General features: G+C 50.4%; 1 protein-coding gene across 1 annotated transcript in view; it reads left to right on the top strand.

The window, feature by feature from the left end:
- The window catches only part of LOC119442396 (uncharacterized), a 142,699-nt gene that overhangs the window by 108,153 nt on the left and 9,068 nt on the right, over nucleotides 1–25,478 (top strand). Inside the window, 7 exon segments of the mRNA XM_049662112.1 lie at nucleotides 15,528–15,826; nucleotides 16,894–17,152; nucleotides 19,668–19,840; nucleotides 21,162–21,284; nucleotides 22,537–22,662; nucleotides 23,352–23,504; nucleotides 23,921–24,004. Coding sequence (XP_049518069.1) covers nucleotides 15,528–15,826; nucleotides 16,894–17,152; nucleotides 19,668–19,840; nucleotides 21,162–21,284; nucleotides 22,537–22,662; nucleotides 23,352–23,504; nucleotides 23,921–24,004 — 1,217 coding nt within the window.

Raw genomic sequence — 25,478 nt, 5'->3', positions numbered from 1 at the left:
CATCCAGCATATCTGCTTTTCTTGACACTTATTTCACTTTCTTTATTTTATTTTGTCTTTATTTACCGATATTTTCTCTGACTAGAGTACAAGGCCTGGGAAAGTCACTTCGGGACGTCCGAGAATTAAGACGGGGAGAAGAGACTGCGTTGAATTCGCAAAACATTCAAACAAAATCTGACACACTATAGCACGCTTACCTTCCTCTTTTGTCCCCCTTCATCCTTCCCACCCGGTGCCCCGTTTTCTCGTGGGGCCAATGCATAATCCATGGAGTAGCGCGCCGCCCGCGGGACACGCCTCCTGAAAGAAACTTTTCGGCGAGCTCCGACGGGGCGCCGACAATGGCCCCAGGCAGATCGGGCCGAATGCGCGATCCGACACCGGCCACGTTCTTACGGGCACCGCGCGAGGCCTACTATCGCAGGCTATCGCGCCCCAGGCGCTTCGCGTAATGACTTCCGACCGCCGTCGTCGTCGAACGGCGCCATTCGGGAGGGTGTATACCGTACACGTTCGAACGAACCATCTCGGCCCACCGTCGTGCGACGTCGCACACCTTTTGGGCATCCGTAATCGACCACGCGATGGAAGAGCGATGGTGTGACCCGTGCTGAAAAGGGCCAGTTCTGAAGTGAGACGGCATATATGCGACCTGCCCCGTCAAATTCTTCTATTGTGTACGTGGTAATTGTCCCGCGACTCTCGTTGTTGTCGTCCTCGGGGCGAGGAATTTTCAGCAGCGGATGCCTATGAGCGCTTTACTGAGTATACGAGGCCGATGCATGGTTGGCCGTACGAATCTGTGCCAAGTACCACTGGTCGCATGCTTGCCTTCAATCAGTCCATCGCATCCGCCGCGTCTTGTGATTCCCACAATGCCTTGAGATAGCACTGTCTTGTCCGACTTTTGTTTTCCGCCTTGGTAATATCTATACGCTAACACTTCGTAAATACTCGCAACGCAGCTCCTCGGGAAGCCGCTTATGAAAGAAAGTGATATATATATATATATATATATATATATATATATATATATATATATATATATATATATATATATATATATATAACAAGTAATGTACGGCTGTGAAGAATGACGTCAAAGAACAACGTTTTGAGGGCTCTTCTGCCTAAAAGAAAGAAAGGCTTTGTACTAGAGTGCTGCGTGGGACGCACATTTTCTGGACGATGATTCAACTGCCACTGTGAGGACAGACAAAGCGCCAAGATCCGTGCATGAATCTATGTACCACGTACCAGTCTCGTCTCAGACTTCCTGCGCTCGCTGGGCTGTGTGTCTTTCCTGTGACGATTGGCGGTTGCGTTCCTGACACTTACCGTGGTGCGTTGTTGCTCTGCTTTTTTTTTGCGCGAAGTTGACGCTGTAATTCGACAAGACATGTGTTTGCCTTATAAGCGCAGCGATTATGAGTAATGGGTGGGTCGATCCCTATAGTACACGGTGATATAATCTCGACCGGGTGAGGTGGGTCGTCACCGCAGGAATCAGGAAACGACGATGAAGGCGGGCATCGTGATGATGAAAAATAGAAAAGATTGTATTCACTTCATTGGTACATGGTTTTGACTCTATCTGAGTCTCGAGCGGTTCTGATTAACACGGGGGCCAGGACGGCCTTAAATCCCCTCGTGGTGGCCGGCGTTTCCTTCGGGGAAGTCCTCTCTCCGGTGGTCAAGTTGACGACCTCCTCGCCCTCGGGTCCTCCTTCTTGGTAGCTCGCCGTTTTCGTCTGCTCCGTAGAGGTGAGAGCTCTCTCGGGGCTGAAGGGGATTATCTCGTCACGGGAAAAGCGCTGGGGCTTGCTTCCCACATTGGAGAGATACAGATTCCAGGCATAACCTGCCGATGACTCCTTCGGGGAACTTGTGGAAGTGTCAGACCTCTGTCGGGCGGTCAAGTTGGCGACCTCCTCTCCCTCGGGTCTTCCTTCTTGGTAGCTCGCTGTTTTCGTCTGCTCCGTAGAGGTCAGACGCTCTCTCGGGGATGAAAGAGGATTATCTCGTCACGGGAAAGGCGCTCGAGCTTGATTCCCACATTTCACAGGTGCAGTTCCAAGCCGATCATAACAGCCCGTCCACCGCCACAGGAGGTCTCGAAGGGGTTGCAGCATCCAAGCACCTCGAAGAGACCATAGACCCCGTGCCTCTGCTTTGTTTCGCCGTTCGTTCCAAGGCAGGCCAGGTGACACCCTCTGGAAATAGACCACGCCAAGCCCAAGGCACAACAAACAGAGAGCACCCAACTAACCATGAGAACTGCCAGGTTCACACATTCTTCACGCAAAACCTTATCAGAATTAAACCTGCAGCCCTCGTTCGAGCTTCCCGAAAATTAACAAAAGGAAAAAACCAGACTTAAGTGCATTTTCAATTAACCTAATACCTAACGTTTTTGTTTCTCCTGCCCGGGAAAGCCACATTTACTGAGAGACCGAGAGTGCATTGAAATGCAGCAATAATGGGGTTAATCATGAGTTGAAAACTGAAGAACAAAACACATCCGCGAAAAGAAAAAAAAGAACGAAAGGGGCCCTTTACAACATTTTGCTTCACACAGGGAAGCTACGGCTGAGGCCATCCGCATTGGCATTGTCGCGTCCTTTCCTGTACCTGACATCAAAGCTATGCTCTTGCAGACTAAGGCTCCAGCGTAGCAGTCTGCCGTTCCTCGGGGACATATTCCTAAGCCACGTCAAAGGACAATGGTCAGTTTCCACTAGGAACCGTGATCCTGCCAGATAACATTGAAGCTTGTGTATTGCCCATACTAAGCAAGCGCACTCCTTCTCGGAAGTACTATAGGCCTGTTCGCGGACAGTCAGCTTCCGGCTTACGAACACTACCGGGTGTTCCTCCCCGTTTTCACTTTTCTGACTGAGCACTGCACCCATGCCTCGATCACTAGCATCGCACTGCAGAATGAAAGGAAGATCATAAACAGGAGCTCTCAAGATGGGTTTGTCGGCTAAAGCGGCCTTTAACTTGAGGAAAGATTCGTCTTTTTGTTCGTTCCACACAATTTTCACTGGTTCATTCTTCCGTAAACTGTCCGTGAGGGGACTTGCGATTTCTGAAAAGTTACGGATGTAATGTTGATAATAGCCAGTTAGTCCCAAAAAGGAACGGACATCTGTTTTCGTCACTGGTCTAGGGTAATCGGATATGGCGGCTACTTTATCTCAAGGGGGCGTCTGTAGCCACGTCCGACCTTGTGGCCTAAGTAGCTAACTTCGGCTTTTCCTAGTTGACATTTTTCGCCCTTCAGGGTCAAACCGGCCGCACGCAAACTCTCTAGCACATTCTTAAGGTGATGCAAATGGTCCTCCCAAGTAGGAGAGAAGACTGCGATGTCATCCAAGTAGGGAAGCGCGTAGTCCTGCATTCCTTTCAGAACCCGGTCCATAAGTCGTGAGAAACAAAACGGAGCGTTTTTCAATCCGAAAGTGAGGACAAGAGGCCGAAAGGTACCTAGAGGGGATGTAAAGGCGGCATAATGGCTAGCTTGCTCTGTCAGTGGTACCTGCCAGTAACCCCTCGTTAAGTCTAGCGTAGATACATATTCAGCCCTGCTGATGGTCTCCACCCGCTCTTCCAGATTAGGAATGGGGTAATTCTGATCTTTGGTTATGGCGTTTAGCCTTCGGTAATCGATACAAGGCCTGGGGCTTTTCCCCGGAGCCTCAACCAGAATTAGCGGGGACGCGTATTCACTCTCAGAGGGAACAATTAACCCCAGCTCTAACATCCTCTGGATCTCGGTTTCCAAAATTTGCCTCTGCCTAGGTGAAACCCGGTAGGGCCTGCACTGAATGGGCACGTCCGATACCAGCTTAATATCATGCTCCATCAAGCTAGTTCTACCTGGCCGATCTAAAAAACAGTCTTCAAAGTTACCCACGAGCTCTCGCAGTTCGCTTCGCTGGCGTGGATTTAAATTTGGGTCTGCGCCTATGTCCGCGTATACTTTAGAAAGTGGAAGTTCCGTTGGCGGCATCGGATAAGCAAATTCTGTTTCCACTTCTTCGGGCGTATTTAGTGCGAGATGAACTATGGCTTCACGCTCTCGATATGGTTTCATTAGGTTCGTGTGGTATATCCTCAGCTCTTTACGTCTACCCGGTAATTTGATGGCATAGTTTGTGTCTGAGAGTTTCTCCATGACCTCCGCAGGTCCTTCCCAAAGGACGTCTAGCTTGTTTTTTCTGGACGCCGTTAGCAAAAGCACCTTATCTCCTACAGTGAAAGTCCGCTTCCGAGCGTTCCTATCATAGTATACTTTAGCTTTCATCTGGGCGGATTTCATGTTTGCCTCCACCAGCTCTTGACAAGATTGCAACCGCTCTAGGAGTTCCAATACATACTCAACAACTGTCGGGTCATCTCCGCGCCCTTCCCACGCCTCGCGCACCATTTGAAGCGGAGATCGAAGCGACCTCCCATAAACGAGCTCAGCTGGGCTGAATCCTGTGGCTTCATGCGGCACCGACCTCAAGGCAAACATAGTGGCCGCTAAGCATGCCTCCCAGTCCTTTCTTTGCTCGTAGCACAATGCCCGCAGTACCCTTTTCAGAACGGAGTGCCATGCTTCTACACTGTTGCTCTGTGGATGCCGCACTGAACTGCGGATGATGCGAATGCCGCACCTTTCTAGGAAGGTGGTAGTAAGGGCGCTGGTGAATACGCTGCCCTGATCACTCTGTAATTCAGATGGGAAACCTAATCGGGAGAACACCGAGAGTAAGGCTTCAACTACCTCGACTGAATTTATTTCTTTTAGGGGAACGGCCTCCGGAAACTTCGTTGCGGGGCAAATCATTGTCAAAAGGTATTTGTACCCTGAACTCGTCACGGGAAGGGGTCCCACAATATCAACCACTAAGCGTTTGAAGGGTTCAGTGATTACGGGAACTAACTTCATAGGTGCTTTCCTCTTTTCGTGTGGCTTTCCCACTTTCTGACAAGCCTCGCACGTTTGGACATAATTTTCTACATCCTTGAAGCATCCCGGCCAATAAAATTCTCGCAGTAACCTGTCTTTAGTCTTCTTTATGCCTAAATGACCCGCCCAGCCGTTGCCATGGCACAGGTTGAGGATTGGAGCTCTGTATCTTGAGGGAACAACGAGCTGATCATACTGTACTCCCTTCGTGTCTTTGTACTGTCGGTACAAAAGACCAGCGCGACGCCGAAAAGTGATGTTTCTTCTGGCTATCCCCTCTTTCTCTAGTTCTTTCAGTTTGTCGAGGGACACATCACTCTGTTGTTCTGCCGCGAGTCCCTCTTTATCAACTCTCAGTAGGTCTAAAAAGCCTTCCGAATGTGGCAGTACGAAATTAGTCTCTAATTCCTCAGCTAGCCCTTGCGGCGATATTTCTACTGAGCCGCATGCCTCCTCGCTAGCGCCTTTTTCACTGCTTTCACTAGCTAGGGGCTGTGCTTCCTGAGTGTCTATGCCATGAGGCATATTTCTGGCTTCGCTGCCGTGTTTCATCTTTGCCGCGATCTCCCGAGCTTTGGAACGCGTGAGAGCTTGGACCGTATGGTCGCCAAAACTCAGACCCTTCTTCTTCAACAGCATCTCCGAGCGATTTGAAAACAAGTAGGGATAATGTTCGGACAGATTTTGTGATACTGCGGCTTCAGTCCTTAATAGTCCGAACGGCCCCTCAATATTCACGTTGGCTATGGGCAAGCAGACACTATTTTCCTCAACTACCTGCCGGATCCATGCACATTCCCCGGTGAAATCCTCAGGTTTCACGTACGCGGGGTGGACAATGTCCATTGTCGCAGCTGAGTCCCTAAGTACCTTACATGGTATTCCATTCACTACTAGGTCGCGAAGGTAGGGTGCTAAGAGCGCCAAGTTGTCGTCGTCACCATTCACAAAAGAAAAAACTATTCTAGGCTTCCGACAGCCGATCGCAAGGTGTCCAGGCTCCTGGCAACGGAAACAGACGACCGGTTTTGTAGCCTCCAATGCTCTTGTTGTTTTCTTTTCATCTTTCGCTGCGCTGTTATTCTGGCCTAAATTATCGGTCGGTACGTCTTTGGTCCCACTTCCAGCTTTCTCGTTGTGAAAAGGGCGCCTGTTTTCCTCTTTGCTGAATTTCGTCAATGGCCTGACGCGCGTTTTCTCTGATTCGCGACGTGCGGCGAATTCATCTGCTAGTACTGCGGCACGTTCTAAGTCCTTTTCGCCCGACCTATCTTGAATCCACAGGCGCATCTCTTCGCTCAAGGACCCATAGAACTGCTCCTTGCAGATTAGCTCCACAACCTTGTTGTGACAACCGAACGCATCTTCCCCTTTTAGCCACTCAATTAAATTGGCTTTCAGCTTATAACTGAAATCTTGAAAAGACTCGCCCGGTGTCCTAACTGCCTCCCGAAAACGGCGGCGGAAAGCCTCCGCTGAGAGCCGATATTTTCTTAGCAGCGCAGCTTTTACTTTCTGATAGTCCTCTGACTCGTCCTTCGTTAGCCTCGCAATTATTTCGGTTGCTTCGCCAGGAAGAACGGTCAGAATCTGTTGTGGCCAACTCTCTAGTGCCAACCCGTTTCTCTCGCAGGTTCGTTCAAAAGTAACGAGAAATAAACCCATGTCATCGTTCACCTTGTACGATGGCATGAGATCCCTTATCTTCACTCCTACTTCACCTGAACGTCTTTCATCTATTGAGAGGTTATTTGCTGATTGCCTGGCCAGATCCCGCTGCACGTCTAGTTCTTTTAGCCTTATTTCGTGAGCTCTCTGTTCCTCGCGTTCCTTTCTTTCTGCAGCTTCCTTTTGATCAGCTCTCTGCCTTTCTCTTTCTTCTGCAGCGTTTTGTTCAGCTTTCTCAGCTCTTTGCCTTTCCCTCTCCTCTGCAGCGTTTTGTTCAGCTTTCTCAGCTCGTTTCTCTATCTCTTCCCATGCTTCTGAAATTTCGTCCTCAAGAGCCCCGCACTTCTCAATCGCCTCAATAAGCTGTGGCTTTCTCTGACTTTTCCCGACCTCAATTCCCAGCTCTTCACAAAGTAATAACAACTCTGGCTTTTTCCGTTTGCCCAAATCCATGGTCAATCCCGAACGAGGACTTTCTTACTCTGCTGTGACGTGAGGAAGCTTTCAACAGGAGCCTGCACGTACAGAAACTAATTCGCCGTTTTAGAAAACACACAAGCTAAAACCTGGCAAATTCTCAAAGAAAGTCAAGCGCTCACCATTCTGCTGAAGCCAGGACGAAGGGTGGAGTATCCCATTGCTGCCAACCAGCTGATATAATCTCGACCGGGTGAGGTGGGTCGTCACCGCAGGAATCAGGAAACGACGATGAAGGCGGGCATCGTGATGATGAAAAATAGAAAAGATTGTATTCACTTCATTGGTACATGGTTTTGACTCTATCTGAGTCTCGAGCGGTTCTGATTAACACGGGGGCCAGGACGGCCTTAAATCCCCTCGTGGTGGCCGGCGTTTCCTTCGTGGAAGTCCTCTCTCCGGTGGTCAAGTTGACGACCTCCTCGCCCTCGGGTCCTCCTTCTTGGTAGCTCGCCGTTTTCGTCTGCTCCGTAGAGGTGAGAGCTCTCTCGGGGCTGAAGGGGATTATCTCGTCACGGGAAAAGCGCTGAGGCTTGCTTCCCACATTGGAGAGATACAGATTCCAGGCATAACCTGCCGATGACCCCTTCGGGGAACTTGTGGAAGTGTCAGACCTCTGTCGGGCGGTCAAGTTGGCGACCTCCTCTCCCTCGGGTTTTCCTTCTTGGTAGCTCGCTGTTTTCGTCTGCTCCGTAGGGGATGAAAGGGGATTATCTCGTCACGGGAAAGGCGCTCGAGCTTGATTCCCACATTTCACAGGTGCAGTTCCAAGCCGATCATAACAACGGTACAAGGCTTCAAGCACATAACACCTAACCTCATACCCCCCTTCTACATGCGACAGCCTGCGTATAGTGCTTGCGAACGCACATCAAGAACTTCCGCTGAGTGCATATACTTGCAGTTGATTCACTATACCACACAGCGTTCGCCAGAGCTGGCTTCCCCGCAATAATATTCCTTGTGTGGAGAAGCCCGTTCTTATCGTTTCGTCAAAGCTGGCTTCTTTGCAACGATAGGTCTTGTGAGGAGAAGCCCGCCTCCAACGTCCTTTTCGTCTCGCAGGCACCTGCGTTGGGAGCATATGTGTGCGCGCGTAACCGATAACGTTTTAGGTGCGAAGCACCTTATGCGCCCGTGCTGTCGGCGTCTCCTGTCGTAATCGCCGTCGTCGTAGTCACGGTAAGCAAGCGGCTCGTGCTCGCGCTCGGCACGCGCTCGTGCCACTGCTCCCGCGTCCGTCGTCATCGTCGTCTTCCACAGCTGGCTGCGTTGCCGCTCATCATGCCAGCGTAGAATTTCACTTCTCTTCTGTCATCGTAATGGGGAGGCCACGTTTACGGGGTTATGAGCCATTGCTTAAGGCAGTATGAGCCTATTAGCGGTGCATCACTGCATGCTTCGCACCTCCCCAGGTTTCACGTTAGTGGAGCTGCATTTCGCTCAATGGGTCATTTGACACTTACGCATAATTGTGCGGGGCGCGTTTTCAAATGTTTTTAATTTTTTTAGACTCCGAACAGCGCAGCAAATTTAATTTACATTGCGTTAGTTTTTTTCTTTAGTATAGGCGCTGGAGACGTTTACCAGGCCAAACGTGTAGTATGTTACTACAAGTTATGAGGGTGACACTTGAAGTGACACAAGCATACACGTAACACACATATACAAAGTAAACGAGCACATAGTGGTAGTGGGCCATAGCGCCTGTTCGATGTATCTGTACAGGTGGAAGGCTAACGGCGCTGTCCTTTTGTGCAAAGCATTGTAGAGAGGTCAATCGCACCGACGTCCAGTTTGCTATGCCCCATACACGGGAGAGGACATAGAAACAGAGGCAGAGATTGCACATTGAGCGCACATACACAATGGCTCACAGCACGATTACAGACGCCGATTCAGGCCTTCGAGTACTGCATATAACGCCTATAGATTGTTATTGCGCCAACAACAAATGTGACTACGATTCTTGGACTTTTCCCCTCTGAAAACGTTCTGTAGAACGCAGCCCCGGAAAGAGAGACGCCGGACGTCGTATAAAGTGCGAATAAAGAATGCCTTTCAATGGCTTCTTTGCATTCGCAAAAGCGTCGTTGCATCAACCAGGCCAAACCATGAGCTCTCTAGATTCCGAAGCTGGCGCCGACTACATTATCATGATTTCTTCCATCCGTTAAGATAGTATAAAGCGACGCTACTTATGCTGAATGCTGATGAAAATTGCAGCATTTAGTTGCCCGGTAAATCATGCGGCAAACAGAGCGCCGAGGCCGTGGCGAAAGAGTGCGCGTGTCAACACAGGCACGGCTATCCCAATTCAATTACGACGTATACGCGGCTACGGACACCGGTAACTTTTTCCTTTTCTCTATTACCTTAAGGTATATTTTGCGTCTTCCGTGGAACGCGTGGTACATTATACGCGTGCGCGTGACCAGCATTCCTCGTGAATGAACGAGCTCTATTGTCTCAGCTTTTTGTCCACCGAGGGTACTTTCTATTTTCCTTCGGGCGCGGACGAGAACCCGCACGGACAAAGCGGTCCACCCGACTTGCACAAGCGACAGGTGCCTCGGCCCGCGCCGCCTAACGAGCTCGATCAGCGAGCGGTTGTGAAAGCGCATCGCGGATGCCCGACGGGAGCACGGAGGCAAAGGGCTGTACACCCCGACGGAGACAACAAAAGAAAAATCGAGCAGCGGGGGCCTATACCACGCGACGAAAGGGCTTATTCGGCCTTCAAGGCACATAATGAAAAAGTCAAGAAACGAGCGGAGAAATGGTCGGCTCTGGTGGTTCGCGCGCTCGATGGGAAGATTCGTCGGCATCCGTAGTCAGGCGCCGCCACGACTGGACGGCGCACGAGGCGCCGGTAGAGCCGAGGCGGCAGGTGTCCTTCGGGTGTCCGGCAGCTGGCATCATTGCTCGCTGCCCCGCAGAGTAGCAGGATGTCGGGCAGCCGCCCTCCTCCTGGCTGATGGCAGGCTTATGTTTACTATGCCGATCACACAAAAAGCGCGCGGGCGGCTCTTCGCCGACTGATATTGATTTGAAAGACATTTGGAAGAGTTCGGGACGAGTTAGAAACGAGCTCCTGAAACTATACTGCATCTGACGAACAGTCAAAGCTGAGAACGGCGGAGCCAAGGTTCAGAGAATAGAGATGGTTCTGTTATGTAATGAGATACATCGGCAAGAAGGTGACGACGGCAGATTCCGGTGGCAAGACGATGTTAGATAGGGCTGACGAGAATTGTCAAGGCCACGATGAAAATTACTTTAATGCCAAGAGCGGTTGGAGAATGGTGTGGATGAACGGTATGTATGCCTCCAAAGTAGAACACTCAGCAACCACTGCGATCGACATTATGCTCTTGACGGAACAAGAGGAGCAGCAACCCGATCTGATGTCATACGCGACGTTATGCGAACGCGAAAAAAAAAAAAAAAGAGTCCAGTCCACTCGTCGCGGTATGCTTCGTGACCTTGTGCTTTTTGATCCAGCAGCCTTTGTTACACATCCACTAGTAAGGCCACGCGCAGTAGCTCCGGCTTGGTATAGCCTCGTGCGTCTGAAACGTTTATCGGCTGGATGTATGCTACATCTGCTACAGGCGCGATTGTACTATTCGAGTGGATGAGTGAGTGAGCGGAACTCCCCAGAAAGAGCGGTGGGGAGTTAAATCACGACTTCCTGATAAGGTGCATCGTCTTAGATATCGGCAGTATCGTAATTAGTTTTGCAAAGGCTGTCGTTATCGGTTTGCCACCGTCGCAGATGTATACGGATTGTGTCGATGCTGGCAGGATCATCGGGGCTTTGTCCATAGGTTCGTTGGGGCGTGAGAAAAACAGTTCCCTGAGTTCGACCTGTGGCGTTATCGCGCGCGCAAGCTTATGAGAGAGCCAGCGGAGAACAATGAGTTGCCGGTTTGGGAAGAGCAGTCCTCTCAGGAAAATCCTGCTCAGGAAAATAGAGAACGCTACTCGAGCCTCAGGTAGGAGCTTCGCAGCTCGCTCATTGTTCTCGGCTTCCTTCGGTGTCCCAAAAATGAAGCGAACGGCACCTAGCCTTCGACATCCCGCACCGATCATAGCACGAACGGTGTGCTGAAACGCCCATGTTTCATCCAACGCCCATCTGCTCCGCGCTATGGCGTAGAAATGAAATGAACGAGGAAGTTTGAAGAGCGCACATACCACTTTATGTGCCACTACCACCAAGGCTCTACATCTACATCTACACTCACCATGCGTATACAGGACATACGTCGGGGACACAAATGCAACTACTCGAGGTACACGTTCCGAGAGTCAGCTGACGCACTTGGGGTCCGTTCTTCTGAAGGCATCTTCAACCCCTACGACAGATCACGCTCAGTGTTGTTGGAGGCCTCTCGAATTCTCACGGTGGTGGTTCTTCGTCTTTAATCTGTTAAGACGGTCCCAATGTAGTAAGAAAGGTTGGGACATGCGCTGAAAATACAACAGTAACTTCGCGACTGCGTTGTAGTCTTTAGCTAACAGGCGATACTGCATTGATACGACTGCATTGAGCCTTTGGCAGTTTGCCGACTACCCTCCCAGAAAATCTGCGGAATAACGTCAGCCAGGATAAGCTGTTGCCGCGGACGAGTTTATGAACTCAATGCCAAGGAACGCTCGCTGATTGTGGATATTTACAAAGCCATGTGAAGAGAAATCACAGTTTGACTGGCACTTCGATAAAAGTGAAAACGTGCAAGCAGCCTGTCCTTCCCTTCCTGGTACACTTGCAACAGACTCGCCCTTTAACGACGTCCACTCTGGGAAACTCAGGGAAACGAAAAAAAAAAGATGAAAAGGAAAAGAGACAAGACGTGTGGCGCGTGAGGTCCATTCATAGCCCCTTTTGCCGCAGCCGCCGTGACACGCAGCAAACCGATCACCGAGAGGAGCGGCCGGCGGTCGTTTTCGGGCGTGAGCCTCTCGGCCTCACAGGGGAACAGGCAGCGCGCGCGACCGTTATGCTAAGCGGCGGGAAGCCACGAAAGACAAAAAAACAAAAGAAAGCAGCCGGTGGCGGGATGGCTGGCCCGCCGCTCGACCACGCTGTACCCACGCCCCACCTGCTTCAACGCCGCCCGGCGAGCCGACGTGAGCGGCCACAACAAAGCCACGACGACGGTGGGGGGCAAAGGCAGCCAAGGCAACAAACGCTCGGCCGCTGGTTTCTTTTAGGTAAAAAGGGGGAAGCCCGATCACGAGCCGATAAGTGCGCGGCGTGCCTGTTATGAGCAGCGTCGCCTATTGTGCGGTGCGCGGCTGAGCGCTCCGCTTCGTGAGCCATTGAACTTAGCGACGCGAGGCATCCGCCTCAGGGACTTAAAAAAGGGCGCGCGGCGCTTTTCTAAAGAAACATTTCGTTTTGTCTTCTTAAGAGCACTTCCTGGCTGGCAGGGCGCTGCGCATTGTCGTCGCCGCATGCCGCACAGCCCACTCATTTTGTAGCGGGCAACTCTTTTTCGTTCTGTGTTTCTCCCCTGCGTCTCCCTTTGTATGGTTGTGCACGCACATGGCAGGGGCGAGTCAATGTACTCTTTCCTTCCTTATGCTTCCGTATTATCCTGTGGTTAACGTGTAGTGTAAGAACACGTTACACTTTCCATATCGTTTTGTTTCTCTTTGGCAGCGTCACTAGCGCCTATTTTCGCCGACGTTATTCTTCATTTGCGGTGGCAACAAGCGCTTAAACTAAATTCGCTGCGCCGTCAGCGTGAGCCGGGTCTTACGCCTCTCGCACTTTTTACCTCGCCCACAATTTCCTTTGTAAATTGTCTTGAATAAAAAGGGAGGAAGGAAAGCATTGTTGCAATACGTGGTATTTGCCGGCCGCCACCATTTTATGAGTAAGTCGTGGAGAGAGATCAGACTCTAATGATAGCTGGAGAGGTTAGAATAGCCAAAATCCTGGCGTGGCACTTACTGCAAGAAGCAAGAAACGCAAAAACAATAAATAGGAGGAAAGTAAATGAGGCATTCGCTTTTAGCCTGTACAGTGTCACAGTGCGCTTGACAAATTCTACCATCGCCTGACAAGTCGCTTAGACCATCGAGAATGTCCCTGTGCTATATCCCTATACAGAATAAGGGGAACCGAGGGACTCGATTTTTTTTTTGTTACAAACACATGAAGCCAACAGACAATGCAGCCAGAGAAAGCTTAGATGATATGAACTGCTATTTCTAATTAAAATGTAGAAACTAGCAAGGAAAGGAGATGACGAAAGTGGGCGAAAAGACAGCTTATTGCAGGTGGGAGCAGAAACCACATCCTCCGCATTACGCGTGCGATGCTATGTATACAATTGAGATACCGCGATGGCAGTCAGCCCGGACAATTTCTTGGGTATTCGTCTATGCGCACTATAGATCTAGCCTTGGGCTGAGAGTGTCAGACAGTGCCCCTCACGACCATGACAGCAGATGTGGAACATCCTTTCAGCCGCAGGCATCACGTAGTGGGAGAACTGTAGGAGCAGGCAACTTTATATTCCCCTTCCCCCTTGTGCAGGGTAGCAAACGAAACTCCTGTAATAAAGATTCGCTGCCAGCATATCTAGACGATATTTCATACGTTCATGTAAGCACAATGCGGTGTGTCTCATGCAGAAACCAAAACGTGCTCACGGTATAATGCTGGAGAGGCGCGCGCCACCGCGGATTCGTCGGAGCCCGCATAGAATCTGTTGACACCACCCTTCCTGTAAACAGAGCGAAGGCAGCTCTATAGCGCATCTGTTTTCCGCTGTGAGTCACAGCCCCAAATGATAATGAAGAAGAAAATCAAGGTTGTTGCCACCGGATTTTCCTCTCAACCGGTCGGTCCTTCGGCGCCCGCGATTGCGGGGCCCGAGCATCAAACACTCTTAAAGCAATCAGCCCCTTGGATCTTGCGTCCGCGCGGGCTTGACATATGCGCAGTGCGTCGCGCTAATCCGGCAACCGAGTAAATCTCCCTTGGCTCACCGGTCACCGTCACGTTATTATAGTGGTTTAGAGTTGACTACTTACAGCGCCGACGCCAAGGTCTTGCCTATAGGAAGCGTAGCCAAACTGTGTGCTGCAGAAGTGGAGAAGCGTATTTTTGTTTGGCTTATGCTTCTTTCTTTTTTACTTTCTTTTGGACGACGCGGGACCGCACTCAATTGATGCAAGGAGATGAAGTGCTTCGTGTGAGCTTCCCAAAAGGACAACGCAGGCGAAGGATGGAGGAAAGAGTGCGCGATTTTATCGAGAAGTTGCGTGTGAACGCAGTGCGCGACACCATCTAACAAAGGGCCCTGTCTGATAATGTCTACCTGGAAAGTAGCAGGCTTCGGAGCGGCTCCTTGTGGCAAAATAAATCAGGCGTCACCGCCTTAACAGTGTCCACAGACGCAGTTTTGCAGCTCGATTCCATTTGTGCGTCCTTGAGGTTTGATTGGTCTGTTGTTCTGGTTGGGTCTTGGCAAACAGCGCTAATTTCTGATTTCGCTCGTCACGCGATGACGACGCCCATTCGCGCATGGCGACGCACTTGTATGTACCGACAGATAATTAAATACGATTATTAACTCACGGTACTGAAATGAAGCATCATTAGCTATTACATGAGTGCATGACTATATGAAAGACACTGAGTGTCGAAGAATTGTGGTTCTACTTACACTAGCAGATTTTAGGGGCAGTGGTTTTCGCTTTTGTTTTCTTTCTTAGCCTTACCGGTAATGGCTGCGGCCGGAACAGAGCTGGCGGCCTCGTATTCGTTACTTGGAGAGTTACGATACCGCGACTTTCTGTCCGCAGTTAACTACCATGAAATCTGCCGTTTATTAACTGGAGATACCAACTAAGAGTATTCATATGCTGGGACAAGTTATCTCCAGTAAGAACCTCGCAATATTTCGCACGCATCTCTAAATCACGACCTTACTGTTCGCGGACAAGTCGGTGATTGGAACGGTGATATAAAGATGGATTACTCCCGTTTTGGTTTCACAGTGGCGATATTATTGAGATCTAGATTTACAGGATTGCCTTGTGACACGCTGAAAGCGCACTAGGACACAGCTTTTTTTTTTTTTTTTTTCCTTAACTTGCGGATTTGTCTTAACTTACAGAACAAACGGTCAGCTGCTTGTTCTTGCGTTCCCGCGCCTGCTTTGACTTCTTGCCATCATGCAAGAAATACGGTTAATCAGGAGACCACGCGAGAGCACGCCTGACGCATGCAGGAAAGCGTATTCGTCCCTAAACGCGAAGATTTGAAAGAACAGTTTTTCACCTAAAGATGAAAGTTTTCAAATAATAACTTACCGATATATGCACAGATTTAGTGCTCGCCCATTCAGCAGTAATTCTGATTTAGTGCTGCTCGTTCGTGTCCCTTCAACTTCAGGCCTTCGCTGCGCAGACGAGTCCCTCGCCGAGGGCGATCCGACCTCGGAGCAGGAGGACAGCAGCGGTACCGTGATGGTGACCACGCAGACGAGCACGGGGACCCGGGTGCTGATCAGCTCGCACGGCCGGCTCAGCGGCAGCTACCCGGTTCGCCGCAGCCCGGCAAAGCGTCGGCCCCGCATGCGGCATTCGGCGCCACAGCTGGACGGGGACTCGGCGCGGGCGCTGTTCGCCCCGCTCAGCCTGATGCCGACCGCCGACACCGCCGTGCGACAGCGCCGGCCTACGCCGACAAAGGTATGGGCCACGTGCACTCCTTCTGTGTGTTGTGAGCTGCGTAACTGTATTGCTAACGGAATACGGAAATAACCAGCCGATAACATCATTCCGTATTGGTGAATCAGCGCACTGACCAGGACAAAGTGGAGAGACACAAGAATACATGACACTCGCTGCACTCGTAACTACTTTATTTCAGAACGAACGAGTATATTTAGAACGAGTATATTCTTGTCTCTCTCCACTCTGTCCTGGTCAGGGCGCTGCTTCACCAATGCGGTATGATGATTATCCCCAACTCGCCCAACTTTCCACATTACAGCCGATAACACTTTATAGTGAACGCGTATGTGTTGCTTCATCAGATAGCTGTCTTTGAATGTATTTTTCAAGCAGTTCGTTGATAATGCAGGGGACCAAGATTTGAATTGCGTCGGAAATGAAATGCTACGTTTCACTGCCGAGCAGACGGCGAGCTTTATCAGGGCTTGAAAATATACAGTTAATCTATACGCCGACTGACGTCGTGACCATAGACAGCGATGATATGGGAAAGCGCTCGTGTCCGACATCATCCAAATAATAGCCCTTGTACGAGTACAATGGCTGCGAAACCGAATTGAATCAACCGAAGTGGTGTCATGAACAATCGGTTTCGCATAACTACACTGTTGAAATTTTTTTGTGAAAAAGAACAGGAAAAGTATGATAATTTTTGTAACACATCTTTCCTGTTCTCTGCTGTGCTGCGTCATTATAGACAACACCGATATGCACCTCAGTCTCCGTTCTCGCGGTAACCAACTCTCGCTCATGACAATATGCCTGTTCGATCGTTGAGATCACACATCACCGTCTGCCACTGTCAAACCATGTGCCAGTGGTGGCACCGATGCATAGGGCGTACACGTCTCATGCATCGGTGCCACCACTGGCACACGGTTTCACAGTCGCAGACGGTGACGTTCGAACGTCATCGTATCTGTATCATATCAATGTATCATAATGAAACGCTGTGGTAACCCGAGAATTCTGACTCGAAGAGCGGCAGAGTGCTTCTAACTGGCGTTGCTCGTTTGTTCCAGGAGAGCACGTCGACCTTTTACGTGTCGCTGAGCAGCAGCAGCAGCGGCGAGCTCAAGAGCGAAGAGGAGTCGGACGTGCCCGTGGCGGGTCGCGGCTCCGAGGCCGAGGACGACGAGGAAGAGGAGCCCGTGTACGCGGACACCCTGCCCACGGCGGTGTGCCCACCGACGCCCGACGGCCCCATCTACGACGACTGCGAGCTGCCCCCGGAGCCGTTGTACGAGGAGCTGCCCGAGCACCCGCCGCAGCCGCAGCACAGTGAGTGTCTCCAGGCGCGTCAACCGCATAGCCTATGCAGGTACGCGCACTTGCCAGCACTGAAATGCCACAACGGCCACGACACGTGAGGCACATTTTGGCAATCTTATGCAATGGCCACACGATGTTCTGAAAGGCGAACAATGACAGTTCTGGCGACAAGAAAGCTCGCGCCTGGACTGCACGAGCGCCAGAACTATAAAACTTCTTCCGCAGTAGAGAGGAAAATGCAGCTGAAGCATTCTCGCGGTGTTTTAGAGGTTGAACAGCTTCTAAACAGAACAAGCAGCGTACGGGGCCTGTTCTTGTTAACGGGGCCGGCACGCTGCTTTCTTCACTCAACAAGAACAACTGTTCCTTTAAAGACGAGTAAATTGGAGGTTCCGAGTAGAAGAAAGCAGCGTAGACAGTAACTGTCAACGTTGTACACGGTTCAAAGTGCCCTTCCTCAGAAAACAAGTCGACGATACGTATGCTCAATGGCAAATCATTTACCCCACGTGCCACCGTCACCGGGACATGCCACCCTCTCTCGATCCAATCAAAACAGCAGCTTCTCCTTGACGACCGCGTTCCGAGATGGCAATGTACGTGCGCAACAATGCTTGGGAAACCCAGTAATTTGTGGCCGGCCGCGACCACGCGATGTTCGAAAGGCTGCGCGCCCGCTTATACCATTATCACCACTTTTCACATGTGGGCATTCATTCCATTATCAAGTCAGACCACCTTCGACGAATATCAGATGAACGCACCTTCTAAGCCCGCACCGTTTATTTAAGGGCCCGTTATGTCCCCTGGCGACTGCTCACGTCGTACGGCTAGTCGGCAGCCGCGCAGGAAGCGGTCCGCGGACACCACTTTCGCCGAGGTTGCCCCATCGGTGAGCGGTAGTCAGCGCCAAGGCTGCGAGCAACCGCATTCCGGCACCCTGATCGGACCTTGCGTGCGCCCATTTTACGACCCGCCTCTAATGGTCCTTGATGGCTGCCGGGCGCAGCCGCTGGAACCATTGTCTGGCGCCGCAGATGATGGCCAGAGCAGTTGTACGCGTGCTCCGCGTGCCGGAAACCCTTCTGCAGAGTGTTCGCGCCGTAAAACGCTCTTCTCGAGGCAAAAACCCTCCTCCGTATAACGACAACGCGATCAAAACGATCGAGTGGAACGCAGTCTACCTTTCGCTACCTCGTTTGCGGTATCTATCACTTTCTGGCGACTGTTACGCCATGCTCTACGTATACCCTATAACAAGCATTCAGACTATCGAAAAGGCGGTGGCGAAAACCTATGTGCCGCCGTATTCCCCCTCCACCCCCCCCCCCCCCTTACAATTTTAAGCGAGGTTCTTCGTGTGACGACAGCATAAGCTATGAGCGGCGTCGTATATAGTGGAAGACGCCGGACGAATGTAGGGCACCTCCCGGAACAACGCATGCTATTTGGGACACGTCCCGGAGCGACGGCCACAGTCGTTTGTATAGTCACTCGGATCTCGTCAGTCAACCACGGCTTCAGGGATTAACCTTTGAAAGCCCATAACCGCTATTCCACAGCAGCAGCTCGTTGCCCCCCTTTCACACTCAACAACCAAGCAAATTCGAAGATTACCGCTGTGAAAGACACGTCGCGCTTTAATGCTGACGGAATGAGGCCCGACCAACGGTGTCACATTTCGAGATGCTAAACCACAGAATACTGTCATACACAAGAAGTGGCAGCTGTAACATCCTCATTTTAGTGTGAATTTGTCATTTACATAGAAGACGAGGTACGAGCTCAAAGAACTTGTCCTCTTTGAAGCATGGCGTTATCTGAAAGCAACAGGTTGGCGTTAACTAGTGCGAGGAGTCGGGCCTTGAAATTCCATTCAGACCCGAAGACTTTTGCACCGTTCACAGGCGACATTCAGGCGTGGTGAAAAGCCTCAAATACAGCTGTAGTTGGTCACCGTTTTGAACAAAAGGCGTACTGAGACCAAATATTGACAAACAGAAAGAGAGGCCTGTTTGTGTTTCAAGTCCTCTCACTGCGTGTTTGTCCATATTTGCACTCAACATGCCTTTCGTTCAAAATGTGCGCCGAGCGGATGCGCCAGCACTTTTAATGTTGATGTGCGCAGAAATCGGCCGACATTAGTCACTGCCTAAGCTACCCCAGCCATACTGATCGCACGATGCACGACGTCCACGGTGTAAGGTATACCACGTCCTAGCTATTCCTCACACTTGAACTGGGGTAGGAAAGAGAGAGAGAAATAAAGGTTCAGGAAAGCCAGGAAAGGTAACCAGAGGATAATTTCAGTTGGCTACCCTGTACTAGGGAAGGTAAAAAGTGGTACGAGAGATGAGAGAAAATAAGAAAATAACAAAATAAATGGTGATTTCAAAGCAAACAACGCATATTTGGTGCCCGCCCTGTTCTGGATCGTGTTACCGTCCCGTTCCTGGCGATTTCGGTGCGGTCATTCAGGTCGAATCTCGTGCTAAACTTCAGCACGCGTGCCTCTTGCTCGCAGGAGAAAAGAAGCTGCTATCGTTCGAGAGCCCGCAGAAGTCGTTCTTTGAGGGAGCCTCAAAGGCAGATATTCTGGGGTACCTGGAGGACGCCAAGGAGCGAGGCCTCGAGAACCTGGTCGGGGACACCGTCTCCTTCGAGGCCCTGGCTGAGGATGCCGCCCTCGACAAGATCGTGAGTGTCGTGCAGACTTCACAGCTCACCACGCGCAGGCGGTTTTAATCACAGTTCTGAGGCGTCACCATATCGGGGATGTCGTTAGCTCTCTAGCTATGCTACATAATACATAGTTAGTGAGTCATACAACCTCTTAGAGAACGGCAGAATAGGGGCACGGACGCATTCAACTTTGTTACAGCACGTCATTTTGCGCTATTGTGCGTAATGATTTAGATTGTACGTTCTTGCTAAGGCGCCAGAGCGCGTGGCAAAAAGGAAAAGGCGAAAATAACACATACCCATGAGTAGAGGATACCGTCGATTATGCATTTCCTGCAGTGTCATTCTCCCCACAATCTATTGCGCTTCGTCAAATCCGCGCAAATAATGTTCCAATTCGAGCGCGGTGGTGAAGTGGGAGAGAGTTCATCGAGTTTCACAGAAAGTGATAAAGTTCAGCACGATGTCAGATTTGTGGGACGGTCGGGGAGCCCACGGCTCCCTCGTGAGCTGTCTCGAATGCCCTTGCCCGATAGCGTAAGCACTGCCAAGGTGACCCATAGCGACGGTGTCTTAATGTCGTGGTTGATGGAATAGGTACTTCATGCAAGAAGTTTAGTGCTGCTGAGAAATTTGTGCTGTATTAACTCCGGCGCTCAATCCATCTAATCGTCTGGCATTCAAACCTCTGCTCCTGGGCGACGTGCACGCCGCACTATAGAAGAACACCGGCGTACATCTATTTTTTTTTTTTCTGCGTGCATTCTAACACCACGCAGGTATACCCCGAAGGCTATAGTGCCATAAGAACAGGTTGAATAACCAGAACCATAAAATGTTTACGATATCGGGCAAGCCTTGCGTGCAAGCTCTTATTCAGGAAGTGCCATAAAGACCAAGGCAAATCCGCTCGAAACGGCTATAAAGCCTAAGCTCTGGATGCACAGTTGTTCTTGCAGCACGCGCGCGTGCTTGCCCAAAGGAAGTGTCCGCGGAGGGGTTTGGGTTGTGCGGGCGGGGGAGGGGTTGCGAGGAAATAAAACATCTATGCGTGCCCACGCTGACATTAACGATTCATTCGAGAAGCAGTTAAAGAGGTCTTATCTCCTTTTGAAATTCAAAAGAGAATGGGTATATATGTCCGCATTGAGGAAACGGCTGTGCTGCGCATAGCGATACCAACCAGCTGGCACGGCTTTCGCCCAAGACAACAGTGCACGAAAAGTAGCGGGAAGTGAACCCGGGCCAAGTCCCGACATGGCTCGAGACATGTCAAAACGAACTTCGGGTGGCTCTAATCGGCTACTAATTGCGGTCGTCCTTGGCCACGCCGCAGCCGACGGGCGCCGACGTGGAGCGCAACGACAGCGGCATCGGGGGCGACCGGTACAGCGAGCCCCTGGACCCGCCAGCAGCTGGAAACAGCGAGGAGCAGCGCTGCGCCGACTGCGACCAGCAGGTGCGAACGCCGATCCCATCGCGTACTTATCACTCACGACACAAATAAAAACATGACGCCGACCATATATATTCTCAGCTAATAAAACGGTTTGTTTCGAACGTTACGCTAAAACTGACGACACTATGCTTTCAACGTGGTAGGCGCTTGCCCTTAGTGGTGCCGAAATCATCTCCAACCAAACGAGCTCTCGTCAAAACCTCGACGTCGCCCTTATGGCTCGGTAGTCAGCCTGCACGCGCTGCCCGTACTGGGTGGTCCAAATATGAGAGTGAGCCCCAGTAGACATTCTACACTAACTGTAGTTCCAGAATTCAATAAAGCCTGAAAGTTGTGCAAAGGAAGCTCGTCTTATGTTATGACCTCCTGTAAGATCATTTTTCCGTTTTTCCGCCCCAGACTAGATAGAGAGAGACGTGATGCGAATCCCTGCCATCCAAAGCCGTGAAAGGCGAGGACGAGAATTCTTATCCCTCTCCTAATGTTTTGAAACACGAAGCTAACTCTCGATCATCATTCAGTAGCGCAATGAAACCTCCGGTTGCGCCCTTAATCGCCTGCCATCTTTCGAAAACACACAAAAAAAAAGAAAACGATGTACCGTTTGTTCAAGTGTAGCCCACTGCGACCACGACTAGAATCTTGTAGTGTGACTGCAGACATTGGCACTGACCTGCTGTGGTAGTCTGTAAAGTTTGGAGCGAAAGAGCATTTCTTTGAACATGCATAATCTTCACATAGACCGCTGCCGGTAACCGCAGCGCCGCCACACGTGCCTCTCAAAGCAAGTTGCAGCCATGGTCGCACTGGGCTGCCGGACGAGCTGAGAAAACATCCGACCGCTGTAGCACAAAACGTCAAACGCGTACCTAAAGATCGCACCACCGGAGTCGAGACATGAATTTTTCTTTCTTGCAAGTGCCAGAGCTAAGCAGTTGTCATCTCTGAACAGCTTTCCTCTAAACGAACTTTTCACACACATCAAGCCCTTGCGAATGCATACATCTCGATTTCAAATACATTTTCGAAGTAGGAAAGAAACGCAATTTGAAGAAATTAAGGAAGACTGAAACAAAATATGACGCCCTTTCTAGAGACTACACAACGCTTCTCTTCGAAATGTATGGTCCAGACTCAATAAACTCGCCATATCAGGTAACAAAATACCGCATGTCTGCAGAAAGTCAGCAAAGGCATCTGTCTGTATGGGATCTGAAGGCTCGTGTAACGTTCCCTTTCCTCACTGGCGCAGGTAACCCTAGAAGAGGAGCTAGTCTGTCCCAAGTGCGAGAAGAAACGCACCGAACGTCGAGAGATCATCACCGAAATTGTGCAGACCGAAATCAAGTACGGCCACGACTTGCGCATCGTAAAGGAGGTGAGCCAAAACAACAGGCTCGGGCTACTTGGGGCCGAGCATGTTTTTAACCACGGTGCTCATGCATGATGAGCACCGACCATGATCAAGTAATTAATCATTATTTACTGCATTTTACTATCGTTCCTATAACAATGACTTACAAAGCAGACAGCAGAAATTGTGTTGACTACGTGGACGAACGAGTAGGCCTACGTGAGAGTACACAATAAATGTTACGGCGCGTACTTTACGAGACATATATAATAGAACTTCATTGAAGAAGCTGAATAACCGACAAAAATGGTAACATTAATTGCTTTCTCGACAGTTTAATATCACGTCACGTTTGAGGATTCAACAACAGATAATTACAGAGAGGGAGTGAAACGTTTTATTTGCAGGACATGGTTGCGAAAGCAATGTTTTCAGAAAGAAGCCCAATCCTATTGAAGAAACAAAGAAAGAAAATCCGTGTTGCGAAAGCAATACATGTAGAAGGAAGCCCAATTGTGTTGAAGAAACAAAGAAAATAAATGGAGAGCTTGGCGCTGTTTTGTCCACGTGGAACTGCTATTGGGTGCAATCGATAGGCTGTGCTTTCAAATCAAACAATTTATATCACATCGCGTCGAGTATGTACAAGACGTTTTCACCACGGTAGTCAAATGGGCGTGCCGCTAATCGCCGCCATCTCTTGACAACCGCAGGAGTTCTACAAGCCGATTGAGACGGCGGGCCTTCTCACAAAACAGCAGCTGGAGGAGATCTTTCTCAACCTGGACGAGCTGATCGAAGTGAACGCCAGCTTCTCCGAGAAGCTGCAGGACGCGCTTGACATCGCCAGCGAGCAGGGAGACGAGGTACCAAACGCAGCTCATTAAATAGCGCGTGCTGCTCAAGATATTTTTAACGTAAATGATAAGCACAAATTACAACACTGCCACAGTTTCTAACGTTGGCGTCTTGCTGTACAACCTTGGCAATCATCACTGCGGGACGCAGTGCTTGCAGTTGGCAACTCGTGTGGCACGGGCTATTGCTCCTCCAAAGTTTGTACAACACAGGCCGGTAAAAAAGTGGCTTATCATATTAAGGCGTAAAGGACACAAGCTCTGTCCTCGTTGCGCGTTGAACGTACCGTACGGGAACAGTGTATGTAACGGGCATGTCGTCGTCCGTGTGTTGTCACATCGCCAATCAAACAGCTTATCTGCAAGGCTGGCTGGCCGGACCTGTAGCGGTATGTGCTCTCAATATAGCAATGTTTGCCTCGCAGGAGTACACCACAGTGGATATTGGCAAGTTGTTCCTGGGAGCCACGGGCATGCTGCAGGCATTTCAAACGTACTGCGTTCGACAGGTAAGCAAACGCATTGTGGATTTAGAGCGAAAGCTCTACTACGCCATGTCTCGCAAGGTCATTCATCGCGTTGCAATGACCTTGAGCCGGCGGAGCGCCAGTGTTGCAGGTGTGACGTCACGCCACGTGATCCGCTGCGGAGAGGCGTCGCAGCTGCGCTCGCTCGAAGCCTCGCCGCTGCGGTACCACGTTACTAGGCGAGGGTTTAACAGCTGCTTCGCCGGCGCATGGCGCGCCTGCTGGGCCGTCTGTGAGTGCGCTTCAGCGCAAGCGACAGGCTGAATCCAATCATGCAGTAGATATAGCTAGACGGCAGGCTGCGAAATCTCAAGCAAAGGCAAAGTTGGCTGCTGAAACACCGAAGCAAAGGGAAGCCAGATTGAAACGTTATAGCCAGATTAGCACGCTTCCGCGCTTACCAAGCGCGGAGGCCTGCATTAATGAAATACTGTGCGCATAGTCTTTGCAAAACCAAGCCAAACAGACGTTTCGCTCGTGATAACTAGGTTTACAAGAGTTAAATCTCAGCCAATTTTTTGCAGGGCTTTCATTCATATATGTGATTGGAAGTACGTACGCACTAGATATCTGACTCTAATCAAAGTTGCATCGGAAATGGGTTACTACTATCAGCGCTTAACGCGAGTCAAACCACACAAGGATAGAGCCTGTCCTCGTCTCGCGCTTGTTGTAACAATGCAGAGCCAATTCACCCATTCTTCTTCTTCTTTCTGGGGTTTTACGTGCCAAAACCAGTTCTGATAATGAGGCACGCCGCAGTGGAGGGCTCCGGGTTAATTTTGACCACCTGGGGTTCTTTAACGTGCACTACAACGCAAGCACACGGGCGCTTTTGCGTTTCGCCTCCATCGAAATGCGGCCGCCGCGGCCGGGATTCGATCCCGCGATCTCGTGCTCAGCAGCGCAACGCCTTAGCTGACTAAGCCACCGCGGCGGGTAACTAATTCACCCAAAGCCACATCTTATGGAATCAAAAATTGAGCGAGAGAATGCGGGGATGACCTCCACACTGCCCAACCTCCCTCCCCTGTCTTTGCTGAAGTCACCGTTGCCTTCCATCCGTCAAATACTTCACTCGGCTAGACATTATAGCGATTTCACAGGTTCTAATTCCAGCACAGCGAATAAAACTTGAGAGAAAAAGCGTTGAGACCGTATCACCGGCGCATGTTTGCCGTGTTTCTTTCCGCGAATTCCAGACACGAACTTGTAGATAGCGATGCGTTACGGAATGAAGTCTAGCCTAGTTCATTCATCACGACGACAAGGTAGCCACCAACCACAAACGTTAGCAGCGTCAAAGTTGCGGCTCTCTTGCCAACGCCGGGAATCGAAACTTTAATGCTATAAATATTTGTCGCCGGTGTTTGTCTTAAAAAAGTATTCGCCATGCGCAGCGATTTTCCGACAACTGATCTATACGACGACAATAACGCTGATCGGCTTCATCACC

The sequence above is a fragment of the Dermacentor silvarum genome, chromosome 2 (assembly GCF_013339745.2).
Source record: "Dermacentor silvarum isolate Dsil-2018 chromosome 2, BIME_Dsil_1.4, whole genome shotgun sequence".
NCBI classification, from domain to species: domain Eukaryota; kingdom Metazoa; phylum Arthropoda; class Arachnida; order Ixodida; family Ixodidae; genus Dermacentor; species Dermacentor silvarum.
This window is presented reverse-complemented; position numbering and strand designations above follow the sequence as displayed.